Source organism: Poecilia reticulata, linkage group LG12, assembly GCF_000633615.1.
Source record: "Poecilia reticulata strain Guanapo linkage group LG12, Guppy_female_1.0+MT, whole genome shotgun sequence".
Classification (NCBI taxonomy): domain Eukaryota; kingdom Metazoa; phylum Chordata; class Actinopteri; order Cyprinodontiformes; family Poeciliidae; genus Poecilia; species Poecilia reticulata.
Genome location: NC_024342.1, coordinates 1,890,024 through 1,904,642, shown reverse-complemented (window position 1 = coordinate 1,904,642; position 14,619 = coordinate 1,890,024). Strand labels below are relative to the sequence as shown.

Below are 14,619 nucleotides of genomic sequence, written 5' to 3'. Positions count from 1 at the left end.
TATTTCTGCCAAAAATACTCAAAGATTTTCTTTCTGAGTTTCAAAAGTCAAAAATGTTCAACTTTTGGATATTGTTTTAATTTCAAAAGTCAAAAATCATTGACTTGATTAATTTTTTTTTGTGCAAATTGTTAACTTTTGTAACTCAGAAGTTTCCTTATTTTGACTTGACTTTTCAACATTTTTGAGTTTTTGGCAGGAATGTACTCTTCCTTTTTTCTATCTACAATGGCCCTAAAACACCTCTGTAGGAACATGAACATTAAGAATTTATCTAAATCTGGCTCAGCTGAATTTACAACCAGTTTATAAGGATAAACCGGAACAACACTGATGATGCTCTAGAGCTGAAAGGACAGAGTCCCTGGTGTTTCCCAGGATAAACTGACATGTTTGCTGTATGTTTGGACACACTGCCGACCACACAGTCATGTCTACTTTCAATGAGTCAACATCTGGCTTTGCTGAGCAACTTGTGTCCATGTGCATATTTGAGAATGTAAACCAAAAGGTAAGAAGCTGTTGGCTGTTTTCTGCTGAGACACACCAGAAACACATCAGAATTGTTTGCAGTATTTTCCTCTGGAATTTCTGACAGAAACTTCTGCGAAGCCTTGTGCTAAAAGACAAAAATGTTGCTGCCCAAGAGTTTACACAAAGCTTACACAATTTAAAGGGATGCATGTTACAGCATATGACGAAGTGGACATAAGAGGGAAGCTGTTACAGTGGAAGTCTCTGCCTCTCTAAGCCTTGTACAGATCTTAGTGGTGGTACATGAGCCACCTGGACCGTAAAATACGAGGTCGTCCTTCATTCCACAGATAAATGTCGAGTCAAGTTTTGAACCAATTTGTTCTGTATTTTCACAAGAATTCAATACAACACTCACAAATCAACACTAGATGTAACAATAAGGAACAAAAACAACACTGTTATGTACAGGCAGCCAGTTGTTGTGATGGGGTCTATGTGGGGCAGCCATCCGGCTACGCATCGCTGTTACCTGCTGCTGTTTTTGAGGTTGCCGAGAGACAAACACCGCTTTGCTTTTCCTTGATAATTTTGATGATGCCATTTAACAAATGTTTATTATTTGTTTTATAATTGGTGACCATGCAATGTTTTTATGATGCAAAGTTCTTTGAACTAGTCTGGCCACTGCTTTGCTGTGCAATTCTGCTCAATCTTAATCTACTCAGTCAGTCTGGGCTTTCTCCCATTGACTTGGATTCCCTCTGGTAGATTTTCTACCAGGCCAATAAGAATTGTAGTCTACCTGTAGTTTTAGCAATGGCAGAGGAGGAAGTGGAGGAATCTTTCAGTGTTGGTCACGCTTCCAAATAATGAATTCACATTAGCAGTCGCCTTGTTTAGATCGCCGTTTCTCTCTTTTCAGTGGAGGATGGTTGTTTACAGCACAGGCAACTTCTGGTAAACTTCTGAGAGTTGGACTGGTGCATTAAATACGACATGGCCAAACGTTAGAAACTAGGTAAGATTTAAAACTTTACTTTATCAATTTTTACAAAAGCCTGAGTTGCATATAAGAAGAATCAACCCAAAGGGCAAGGAGAGCATTAATCAGAGAAGCAGCCAAGAGGCCCAGGGCAACAGTAGAGGAGGAGCTGCAGATGGAGTCCATCACGATGACACTTACTAGTCATGTATGCCAGAAATTTGGTTTTTATGGAAGAGTGGCAAGAAAAACAGCACTACTGAAAGGAAAGTATATTAGTCCTGTTTGCAGTGTAGAAGCCATGAAGGGACAGGAAATACATGGAAGAAGGCGCCATGGTCAGCCGAGGCCAAAGTGGAAGTTATTTGGTCTATATGCAATAAACTATGTGAGACAAAGGTTTTCCTAAGCTAAGAAAAAGATGAACAGAGTTAAATACAAGACAAAAACCAGAGAGGCTGCAGGACAACGACTCTAAACAATACAGCAAGAGCAACAAGGTTTAAATCAGAGCATATCCATGTGTTAAATGGCCCAATCAAAGTCCAAACAGACACATGTCCATAATGAGAATATGTGACACACTTGAAAACTGACGTTCACACACACTTCAATAATTCTGACTGAGCTTCAGATATATAAAAAAAAAGGTCAAAAATGACTTACAACTGTAAGTACAGCTACAATGATATCTACAACATGTTATTTCGTGGAGCAGAGTCAAATCTTTTCACTTTAAAATTTGTGAAACTTTTAGCAACAACCTATTGTTTTTGTCCCGTCATGATTATCGGTCCTATACAGTCCTCTGAATTTAGTGGTTACAACGTGGCAAAATGGTCAAATTCAAAGGATTTAAAGGTTATGAATCAGCAAGGAGCTAAATGTGACTAACTGTAACTGTAACTGTGTGGCTCTTTGCTCTTTGACTTACTCACGTTCTGCCGGTGCACTCCTGCTGCAAACCTGTGCAGACTCACCTGACTGATTTCCCCTCAGCACATTGACGACGAGGATGTGGAGCGGTTTGTCTGATGAGTCTCCACTTAAAAACGACTCTCCGTTTGGTTTCAGCTCCATCGCCGTCGTTGGCCCTTGGCGGACCTCGTCTTTGAACACCACTGCAGGCTGCTGACCCACTTCCGGCTCGATGATCAGGGGACTTGTCTTTGATGGAACAGCTTTGGGCAATGAGGTGGTGAATTCTCCAGCCAGGCTCGGCGTCAGGGTGCTTTCTGGTTTAACTTCTCCTCCCACACCCACGATGGAGCCGAGATCAGCCCGGACTGGCTCTCCACTGCCATCCGGCTGGGGGGTGTCCAGTAGTGAAAGCTGATTGTGGGAGGTGGGTAAAGGAGGCAGCTGGTTAGGCAAAACGTCCCCTCTAATTGGCGTTGACTCCAGCTGGTCATGTAGTGCAAAATCTTGAATATCGAACTCGTCCACGGTGGTGGAAGGAGTGGGCATGTCTCTGATGTGAGGTGAGGTGACCAACAGTGGGCTCGCTGTGCCAGGCTCTGGCGTTCTGCCTCCAAGTTCAGATCTGTCTGGGTGTGTGGACGTTAGAACGTGCAAACCGGAGGCGGAGGTGTTGGGTTGGGATGCAGCTGGTCTCGTCTGAGAGCTGACGGTTGGTTCTGGTAGCTTAGCTGTCAGACAGGAGGACATGAGACAAAAACATGTGTAAACAGTTAATGCATAAAAACTGTACTTGTATCGCGCTTTATCAAAGAGCTTCTCATTACATTCACCCGCTCACATGCTGATGGCAGTGAGCTACTGGACAGTAGCCACAGCGGCCCTGCAGTCTGACAGAAGTGTCCTCTGACCACTAGCAGGCCAGGCGGGTTAAGTATCTTACCCAAGGACACAATGATGGAGACAGGGCTCAAACCAGCAACCCGCCAGTTACAGGACAAACTCAGTCACCATCACCCACATTAACCATCCTAACCATCAGGCCCTCAATAATATGAAAAAGTAAAGAGATTGTATTTAAACTATTTTTGTTTTTATTGAAAGTAGTGCTTCCTTGTGTGAAAACCATCCCAGTTAAGTTCTGAAAGACATAATGGTGACCAGGAATAGGAGTTTGTCCTGTAACCGGTGGCTTTCTTGCTCAAGCCCCTTCTCCGTCGTTGTGTCTTTGGACAAAACAAAGAACACCAACTGTTCGATTCCCGGCCCCGGTCTTTCTGCATGGAGTTTGCATGTTCTCCCTGTGCATGGTTGTTTGTCCTGTCTGTGTCTCTGTTGCCCTGTGCTGGGCTGGCGACCTGTCCAGGGTGACCCTGCCTCTCGCCTGTTGACTGCCAGAGCTCCTCAGGTTCCCTCTAGGGATAAGCATCTAAAATAATGGATGAATGAACTTCACCCGCCTTGCCTGGTGGTCAGAGGGCCCAGTGGTGCCGGTTCATGGCAGCCTTCCCTCTTTTTTTTCTAACTGCTTAGGTTAGATAATGGTTTGCAGTGATATGTTTGAAGTTTTCTTGCTTCTTCCAGCAGAGCTCAGGCAGACGGTGTCCCGCCCCGGCAGACTCCGAGTCCTCGTCGTGTTCAGGATTTCTGTTTTGCGCTCTGAAAGCAGCTCCGGCTGCACGCTGAGCCCAGCCCAGAGATGATGTCATGTTTTTTGGCGAGCTGTGGACATCTGGCCGAACTGAGCTGCTTTCTCTTTACTCTGCATTAACTCTCTCCTGCAGCTCTGCCACTGCTCTGAGAGCCTGGCAGAGGCCACCACGCAGCCATCAGAAAGTACCTCTGCAGAGCCAGACATGGGAATGTTTGCAATTATACCGTGTGGAAAAGCATCACGCTGGGAGTTTGTGCTTCTCTCTGCTACGAGCTGACCTCTTTATTAACACTCTGTGGTGTTATTGCCTCTTGTTCACTTCCTCTGTCTGTGCTGCTTGGGCTGAGGTCCAGCTGTGGAGTGTTGCTATCTGTGTTGGCCTGCGCCTGATGGGTTTTCCCCTCATAAAAGCTGCCCTCCATAAACAGGACAGGAGTTTTATTCTTTTCCTGCTTCGGTCTGAATGCGGTTTGCTTGTTTGCCGTCCTTCTCTGATATCTGCGCGGTCATTAGGTGGCTTGTTTGCGCTGAAACATGCATCCCCAACTTAACAGCTTGCAGCTGAAGTTAAAAGTTCTGGCAGTGAGGCAAAAGTTGCATTTTGCAAGATTTTCCGTGACACTTTTTATGACGGTTCACGTAGTTAGCAGACAGACATAATGGATAGATCAGATCCATAGAAAATAACTTCAAGCTTTATGCACTTAAAATACTTAGTATGTAATAAAAGCACCATATTTACTTTGTTTTTGTTTAATTATCTGTGTTTTCAGTATAAAATGTGTTTAGCTCAAACCTTTAAAGCAGAATGCTCCGTGCTTGTCAGTGGGGTCTGGGAAGCCGGTTTGGTTGGTGTACTTGTAGAGGGTCCGGACCCCCAGCAGGCTGCCTCCACACTGAGGCAGGGGGATGTTCATGGGGTACCGGACGCTGCCGTCAGACAGCCAGCTGTAGTCACAGCGGCTAAGCCCCGCCCTCCAGGCTGCAAACAGCTGACCCGGGGACGCCAGCACGGCGTCGTGCTTCTCACACTCCGCCTTCGCCTCTTTCCAGGTGATCTTCTCTGTGATGGAGGATGGATAGAAGACTTCACCTGCACACAGATCATAGAAGATTCAGACAGTTGGGTTTGCAATTTTAGACCCATGAAACTTGTTATTGTTAGCTTCGAGTTATTCAGCCAAGGGTCAGTCCATAAAGTCTTCCTTATACAGTTACAGAGACAGATGATCTGATCCTCGTCTGTCTCTGTAACTGTTGTCTCAATCCTCTGATTGCCAATCAACACTGTGCTTAAACTGTCAACTCATCCATGGTCATATGCTTTTCTAAACTTCGGCTTCCCTCCCAAAGAAGGAATGAGTGAAGATTTGTAAATAAGCAACAAAAATAGAGATAGATAAAATTTCTAAAATGTCAAAAATTTGACTTAAATAAAACACAGTAATAGATATTTGACTATGGAGACATTTTTTTAAAATTAAAGCTGATGGCACATTAAAAAAAATAAAACTATAATACAAATAAAGTGAAGAAACTAAATCAAAATGTCAAAATAAAATTCAAGTCTGAAATATTTAACTGTAGAAAAAACTAAAAAGGTAATGTATTTTAACAGAAAATAAAACTTAAAAGAACAGAGTTTACCCTGCAGCTCGTCTACGAAGCAGTACACATCGTATCTCTCTGTGGGGTCGCGACGACCGTATGTCCTCACACCCGGGCGTTGCAGGAGGTCACCTTCACAGCCAGGACGAGGCTTTATGATCGGATACCTGCAGCAACAAGGAAACCTCTCAACCAGCCTTTCTATTGATTTACTTATTTCAAGCTCAAGAGGCGGGTAGCAACTCACTACTTTTATTCACATTTACGTGAATAACCTTTTAGAAAAAAATTTACTTTTAGAAGCAGTTTTACTACTCCATATTTTTTTTACTAGGTATCTGTGAAGTATCATTACTCTTGAGTATAATTTCTGGGTACTCTACCCACTGTGAGTAACTTCACTGAATGAAAATCAAAAATGTTTTAACTACGAATGCGGCAGATACACATACACCACTACAATTTATGTAAAAGTGAAAATTCTTGTTTGAACACAAGCTTTGTTGTTCTGCTCTCTTAGTTTATATCTGCTGAACCTGATGATAGAGAGGGACAGATCCATCCAAAAATATTGATATTATTGACACGAGTTGTTATCAGTATCAGAATCCGATTGATTATAAAATCGATTCTTTGTTTTCAGATTCCCTCTTGAAATTGCTTTTGTTTTTGTAGTTTAGTTTCTAAGCTCTGCCTATAGATGTTTTGATTTGATTTCTAATGAGAATTTTGTTTTTCACTTTATTGATTTAGAAAAAAAATGCACACAAATTTGTTTTGTTTTCCTATTTTTTCTGCCTATCGTCTTGTTTTTAAAGTGTTTTATAGACACCTGTGAACTTTGTCCAAAGACTCTCCTGGGTTTTAACAAAAATAATTCAAAGAAAAAAAAAACAAAAATGCCAAAAAGTCTGAAGTTGGTTCAAACAACAAAGTTACATATTAAAAAAGTAGCAGCATCTGTATCAGTATCAGTATTGGTGTCAGAATCGGTATGGGCAATGCCGATACTATTGGTGATGGATCAACATCAACTTACAGTATCACACAACCTGCTGGCAAATTTGAAGGTGAAAAATATGCAGTAAAGGCAAAGTACTTTACCCTGTTCTAACATGCATATAATACCCACTGTGTTTGTTTAAGAAGTTTCATATAGAAAACATTACATTTGGAAAACTCTTTCTTCTGTCCACATTTATTTTTTTATTCATTTTAGCCTTTAAATACCAAACTTTGATGTAACTGTATATATTTTGTATGTCTGATGATGTCATTTTTAAATATTAAATCAGAGATTCTGATCAGTAACTCGGTACTTGAGTAGTCTTTCTACTAAATACATTTTTACTTTAATTTGAGTAATTTCTTTGACAGAAACTTCTCATTTTTACTTGAGTGAAAACATGTTGAAGTAGTAGTGTTACTCTTACTTGTGTACAACATTTAGGTACTCTATCCACTTCTGCATTGCAAATACACCTTTGAAGATGTTTTTTTCTCCTACTAGTAGAAAACTGGAATGGACGTGTGAATGGGAGAGATTAGACGTGAACGAACCGGACAGTGTAGTCTGCAAGCCATCCTGCGTCGCACTGATCGAAGCCGTCCTGGAAGGCAGCAGTGAGCTGGTCAGCTGTGGCCATGGAGGCGTTCACAGACAGACAAGCCTCCGTCGCTTTTTTGAAGTCCAGAGAGTAGCGGCTGGAGTTGGCTCGGTAATGAAACACCACGCCTGGACAGACACCACCAAGGGTTAGGGGAGCAAAAATGAACTGAGTTAATGGGATTTCAATGGTTTGAGCTGGAGTTGATGCAACTATTCTAAAAAGGTTTTCATAATCTTGAATAAGATTAAAACTTAAAGGGACAGTACTGTCTTTTCTAGGCATATGCCATTTTATAGCACAATCAAGTAGCTCTGTTACCTTCAGTTGTTGCTATATATATGAAATATAACTCCATAATATAATGCCTTGAAATGTAAAACTCCACCTTGAGGAAATCATCACAACATGGCTCCTCTATTAACATTTTGCACTGAGAAGTAGCTCCTATAATGAACTCAGTTGATGCTCAGTTTCTCCAGGTGTTTGCTAATTGTGGCTGGCTAGTCTGAAGGAGCTAAATGAGGGGGGCTTTGACAGGCAGAAGCTCAGAAACTGCAGCTCTGTGGAGGAGCTTTGTTCACGAAGGCGGGGCTTCGTGAACAAAACACCCATGCATTTTGCACAGTTGAATGGTTGCCATGGAGATTAAAGGATTTCTCAAATAGAATCAAGGCTCCAGGTATGTTTTCGATAAAGGATTAACTTTATAATGTAAAGCTCAAAAAAGTTGATTTTACATAACACTGCCCCAACATATAATAATAAAGAAAAGTGGAAAAGTGTCTCTCTCCTTCACAGTTATTTATAAGAACAGAAATTTGCTGCTGACAGATGCTGAATCAGATACATGGGAGTACAGAGAGAGAGAGCATTTCAGCTGTCATCCTGGGACTAAACATATCACTGTATCCCTGTGTCATTAGGTCTGGTGGAACATTTCTCATTGAGGGGAAATCCTGGCAGAGCCACAGGAGGACGTGAAAGGATGTCTGAGCCGCTAAATGGAGAGTTGTGTGTCTGTCATAGGGAGGGCCTTTGTGTGGGTGACCCCCAACAAAGAGGTCTGTTCAGCATTAATGTGGAATCTGTGGAAATGTCTGAGAGAGAGAGGCTGGATTTGGTCGTTGGATGAGCCGTTTCCATAGGGACTGATGGATGCCAGAGAGCTGAGAGTTTCAAAGTGCCTGTAGGGAACGTCGGCTCACCAGCCGCCAGGGTTTATAACAGGGGTCATTTAGCGGCTTTAACGGGGCTAAGTAACAAACAGAAAACAAATTCAAACCTTACAGGTGATTTTATCTGTACCTGCAGCCATGGAAATAATTGGAACACCTGAATCCAATAATTTTGGATACTTATTGTGTTTGTCTGACAGCTTAAGCTTAGCATCAACTAGTTTATTCAAGAGGATCAAAGTGATGCAAAGCAGGAGACTTACAATAGCTGGGAGGATCCACTGGAGACTGAACTCCAGGACAGAAGGGGACAGTAGTCATCAGATCACCACTGGTTTGCTTGCTGAGCTCATTATCTGGTTAAGTTAGTGATTGTGTACCAGAGTACTGGAGAACTAAATGCATAGAAGGTTCTGTAGATTATGTCAACTATTGATTTTCTGCAAAAATGATTGAATTTTTGCACGATGTTCATACAGTTTGTCTCCAGCTTTACAGGACGACCAAATAATAAATATTTTAAGATCAAGAGCCTTCCTACGTCCAGCTGACAGGTAAGAACGCAGGCAGACCGAACCTGTTTGAGGAAGGGGCTTTGAAGGAGGCAGCATGTGGACAAGTTTTACTTCATGCATTTGTTAACACCTTTAGCTTTGAACTCTACCAGCAGTAAACATCTGGAGGCGGTCAGAGAGTTTGTAGACTCTTAAAGGAGTCTGTTTATTTGTCCATAAAGAGTATATAGAAGGTTTTACTCACCAGAGACGCTGAGGTGGACCACGTTCTGCTTTTCCTCCAGTCCTTGTGTCACCTTGCAGAGGTATGGTCCTGCGTCTCTTACCCGGAGCTTCGTGATGGTCAGTGAGGCGTGCCCCAGTGACAGCGGGTCGCTGGGCACAGACACTCTGCCTATGAACTCACTCCACACCCTAATCTGCCCGCCCTGGGCCACCAGTACAGGCTTATCCTTCTCCAGCTTCACCCATTGGATTCTGACCTTCTCGTCAGGAAGGGGTCTCTGTGTGGAGGTGGCAGAGGGAACCCTGGGAGAAGCTGGCATCGTGGGAAGGTTGCAAGGCAACACCACCTTGCTGCCCAGAGAGCCAGTTGCATCCATGCTGCCAGGTATCCTCACTATGGTTTAGGGGGGGAAGCAGAAAAACAAGTTTAGAGTGAGGGTACTGCAGTCCAAACAGATCTACGATGGGGATGAGAGAGTTACGTTTCACTGCAGACTAATTCAACTGCTATGTAAAGATCATCTGTTAGATGTTACATTTTATTCAAGTTATCCTGAAGACGTTTTCCACAAGTCTTTTAGAGGACACAGCAGATATGTGGAAGGAGGCGCTCCGGTCCACATGTCTGGTCAGTATGCATGCTGTGAGTGGAGGAAAACTAACACTGGTCCGCTCTCTAAACACAGCATAAACACTCCAAAACATGATGGTGGCCGTATTAGGCTGTGGGGTTTTTTTTTCCCATGAAGTAATGTCAGTGTTAATAAGACAGATGTTAGTAAATAGAGGGGAAATATAGAAAGGAAATCACTGAAACAAACCCTAAGCCTAACATACAATTGTATTTGCAGTGAAAGTTGGAGCTACAAAGCATCGACTCACAGGGCTCAATACCAATGTGAAAACCATGCATCATTTTAATTCCCTTTGATAATAATCTATATTGAGTGTGAACTAGTGAATTACATGAAAACTCATTAAAATAAGTAGATATTTGTGTTAGGAGAATGTGGAAAAGTTCCAGGGCTCATTTGAACTGAGCTGTTCAGCCCTGATTCCTTCAAACATGAACAAAAATGCTGGCTCTCCATCAGACATGGAGAATCAACATTTAGCTTAAAACTTTACAATTCTAGAACAAACTTAGACAGTACCATCTACTTAGCAACCCAGAACAACTGGAACCAGCATTTAGTTTTATACCTCTCTAATCTTTTTGTCTTTCTTTTTGGTTTTGTTGTTTTGTTTGTGTTTCCTTCTAATTCATGTAAAGCACTTTGAACTGCCTTGTTGCTGAGATTGTGCAATATATACATAAAATTACCTTACCATACCTTACCTTACTTATGTCTCTTTTGGAGAAGCATTTGGTCTAACTAACTATTTTCACCTACTTCACTAACCGTGTCACAAATGTAGTTTTAGTTGAAAATAAAATAAAAATATATTCAGTTGGATTTTTCTTTGACATACTGGCGAATGGAAACGACGGTTTAAAAAGTGTCATTGAAAACGTGAAACAACACGGGTTGGACACTAACAGGAAGGTTCCTCCTGGAGGACATGAATTACTGTTGTGCTTTAATCACACGGTTTGTTTCTGGACCAACTCACCTGGCTGAGGGTGAGCCAAGCAGAGACACACCAGACAGAGCAGGTGTGTGATGATGTGTCCCGTCATCTGTAAGAAAAGTCTGAAGATCAGTGTGACGTAAAGTTGTTTGTTTCCTTACTCTAATCTAGTGATGTCCTCTTTGGTTGTATCTTTTCAAACATTCCATGTATGTATCAAGGACATTTCTTTGAAACATATAAACCAACCCAAATGTTTTGCATTCTTTCATTTCATAGTTGGGATTATTCCAAAGATTCACCATAAACAATAAAACAGAGAAAAAGTTAGTAAAGAAAATTATTTTGTGTCTTTTGAACATTTGTGTCCAGTGTGACAAGAATTAATCAGATAACATTCATTCCTCTTGCTTAAAATACAATATTTTACTTTGCAATCTGACAGTAAGTCTATGGATGGAACTACAGATTAGGGTGATGGGAAAGAAGCCTTTCCTCCTTAATGCCACTACAAGAGAGGTTGGATAGTTGCACTGCCAACAGTGTTTCCACTTACTACTTTTTGACGCACCACTTTTTAATAAACAAAAATAAAAGCAGATTGTTTCCTAATTGGTTTGTCCTTTGTTAGTTAGCTAGACCTTTATTTCACCAGGCAAAACATTATGAACAATGTCTTATTTACAAAGTTAGCCTGAAAGTGATAAAACACGTGAAACATTTTATTTAAAAATTGCATCTGCTCACAGCTATTTGCACATGTATATGAATCGGAACCACCAGTTAATGCCAATAGAGGAACATCTACCAGCTTTCTCTGCACCCCTGGCAACAGGAGTAACAATGATTCAATATACCAACCATAGTGATGTCACAAAACAGAAATGATTCAATCATTTCTGTTTTGGTTTTAAAGTGAAAAACTTTTTGTTTTTTAATGGTCAGAGTAGCAAGGTTCTTTTTTTTTAAACTGGTTGCCTTTATGAGTTTACCCCCCCTCCACTCCAACCCACCCCCCAGGGAACCAGAAAAGCAACGACACTAGAAACCTGTAGCTCAGAGAATATACTTTCAGATAATGTTAGTTTATAAATCACTGAACGGCTTAAAGATCTGCTGTTGTTGGATCAACCTTCCAGACCTGTCAGATCTTCTGGTTCTGCTGTGCATCCAGAACCAGAACCAAACATGGAGAAGCAGCATTCAGCTTCTATGCTCCACACATCTGGAACAGACTTCCAGAAAACTGCAAAGATGCTGAAACACTAAAACCCCATCTGCTCACGGTTCTTTGATTCATAGTAAGTGGAACATAAATCAGTGTATTTGATGCATATTTGCTTGATAGTTTTGATAATGGCATTTGACAAAGTGTAATGTTTACTGCTTGCTTCATAATTGGTTACTCTATTATGGTTTTGTACTGTACAGCTCTTTGAACTGCATTGTTGCTAAAATGTGCTATACAAATAAATAAACCTCAGCTTGACTAGAAACAGGAACATATTTACAAAAACTTTATTTGCTTAAAGTAGAAATATTTGCCTCCATTGCTTTAATCACACTTTTTTAGAATACCACAAGCATCCCGAAAGTAAAAAGATATGTTCCTCTGATACTCTACAAGACTTTAATGTTGTGCCACCAAAAATGGCCTCATCATTATGCAAAATAATTTGCTCTAAATGTTGAATATTCTCACAGCTATGATCGTTTTAAAAATAATTCCAATTAACTATTTGCAAACTTATGAACCCAAGTTGCTTTAATTAAAACAAATTAAAAACTAATCTAGAAGCAAAATTACCCAAACATTTCTGGCATTTTCAACAAAAGTCTATCTATAGGAAGAAAAAAAAATATTGGTCTTTGTATAAACTGAAAATAACAGAAAGAGCAGCTGAAGTTGTTGTAGTTGATAACAGCAGCTCCATCAGCAGCTGTGACAGCCTGGTCATTGTGTTTTACAAAGATCAGCTGATATCACTGCCAGTCAATGTAAATGACATAATTGGTCCCCAGTGTCAGTTTCCATAATGAGCTTCTCATCTCCCTGCTTCATGTTGTCAGCATGGGAAAATTCACAGCCACCAGAAATCGGCCTTTTCAATGGCAAGACAGCAAATAAGCACATTCATTAAATATTTTTTGATAAAATCCCTAAAAAATGACACAGGGTTGAGGTACATTGCATACAAGACAGTGTTCAACATAAAAATTAATTTTAGAGACTCTTCCTCCCTTACCTTTGCAGTCCTAAAATTCGGAGGGATTTATCATTTGAGACTTCTCAAATCAAACTTCCCTGCAAGCCCCAGATAAATGTCTGTGCTGAGCTCCTCTCAAACAGATGTCCTCGCCCACTACTCAGCGCTGGCTGCAAGTTCAGATTCACTTTGCAACCAGTATTATCCCTTATGAGGTAGAGGAGGAGTCCGCAAGGCCAACTCACAGAAGAAGAGGGAAGTGAGAGAGGAGTGGGACGTAAAAGTTGGGGAGTGGTGGGGGGTTGAGAGAGGGGAAAGCCAGAGACTGGTCCAAATGGAGAGAGTAGGAGTGACTCACTGTAGAGTGCTGAAATAAAGTAAAATACAAAGAGAGTGACACATTAAGAGGCGAGGTCTGCATGTCAAGAACAAGCAAGAAGAGAATTAAACATCCAAAAAAACTTATAGATCAATAGATTCACAACATATCACATTCCATTTGCATTGCATTTATCTTCTTTATAAGGACCTTATATGTAGGATATATAAACATAATAAAGTTTCAAAATCTTTGTAATAAACAGTTGCTAATGTCCATCCATCCATCCCATTTACCCTTGTGAGGTCACCGGTCACTGGGCGAGAGGCCAGGTTCTCCCTGGACAGGTCACCAGTCCATCACAGGGCAACACAGACACACACACTCATGCCTAAGAACAATTCTAAGAGACAGTCTGTTTCCATGGTAGTAATAAGATATCTATAACAAACATTGTGTGTTTCCTTGTCATTTGAACAGCTATATGAATCAGATGCTTGGATAAAGAGCATGCAGAGCTCCCAAATGACCCACATGTGTGCTGGACCTGAAGCCCTGGAGGACAGACAAAACTGAATAAGTAGTAATGGAACCGAAGGGAACATTTGGTAAGCGCCCTATCTGAAGGATCTCTGACTCTAGGAAAGTTGTCCACACCTTCCTGTAGAGCCCCGGTAAGTGGTATTAGTAAATGTCTCCATTGTAAGTGTTGATTTGGAAAGCATAGTCTAATTTAGTTTTAGTCATCTGTTGTCATTTTAATTGCATTTTAGGCGACTAATGACTCGTTTGCATTCAGCAGTACCCAACTGATCGGAGATAAACAGAACAGAGTTTCCACTGCCAGTTGGATTCTCACTGGGTGGGCAGGGTTAAACCCAAATGCTCAACATGGCAACGTGCTAGTATGCCTCAAACTTGTCACAAACTAACAATTTTCTGTTCCCCAATCAACAGACTGTGTTGTGTGGCACAGTCCATTGGCTGTCTAAGATGTTTTCACTGTTTTTATCTTTACTTTTCATCTAGTTATTAACTTCTTTTTATTTCTCTTTCACACTGTCTATGAAAAGCCCCCTGGAAAACGTCCCAGTTAAACAAATCCATATCTAGGGGTGTGAGAATCCTTGTTAAATGGCGTTTTAACTAAAACTCTGAGGTGTGAGATGTTTAACTGAAGTTCTAACAAGGGATGTGGGTTTTAATGCTTTTATCTTTTTTTTTTTACCTTTTTTCTTTTTCTTTAAAAAAAAATCTTTGTCTTTCTGTTTATTCAATGTCACATGCCGTTTTTATTTTAATTATGTAAAGCGCTTTGAAATGCCTTGCTGCTGAAATGTGCTATACAAATAAAATT

General features: G+C 41.0%; 1 protein-coding gene across 1 annotated transcript in view; it reads right to left on the bottom strand.

The window, feature by feature from the left end:
• The window catches only part of vcanb (versican b), a 34,304-nt gene extending 20,694 nt beyond the window's left edge, over window positions 1-13,610 (bottom strand). The window contains exons 1-7 of the mRNA XM_008423795.2: window positions 12,983-13,610; window positions 10,779-10,845; window positions 9,184-9,558; window positions 7,200-7,374; window positions 5,679-5,806; window positions 4,828-5,124; window positions 2,440-3,108 (exon numbers count right to left, since the gene is read on the bottom strand). Coding sequence (XP_008422017.1) covers window positions 2,440-3,108; window positions 4,828-5,124; window positions 5,679-5,806; window positions 7,200-7,374; window positions 9,184-9,558; window positions 10,779-10,845 — 1,711 coding nt within the window. The 5' untranslated portion in view covers window positions 12,983-13,610. The remainder of the gene's footprint in view (window positions 1-2,439; window positions 3,109-4,827; window positions 5,125-5,678; window positions 5,807-7,199; window positions 7,375-9,183; window positions 9,559-10,778; window positions 10,846-12,982) is intronic.
• Between the last annotated feature and the right edge of the window lie 1,009 nt (window positions 13,611-14,619).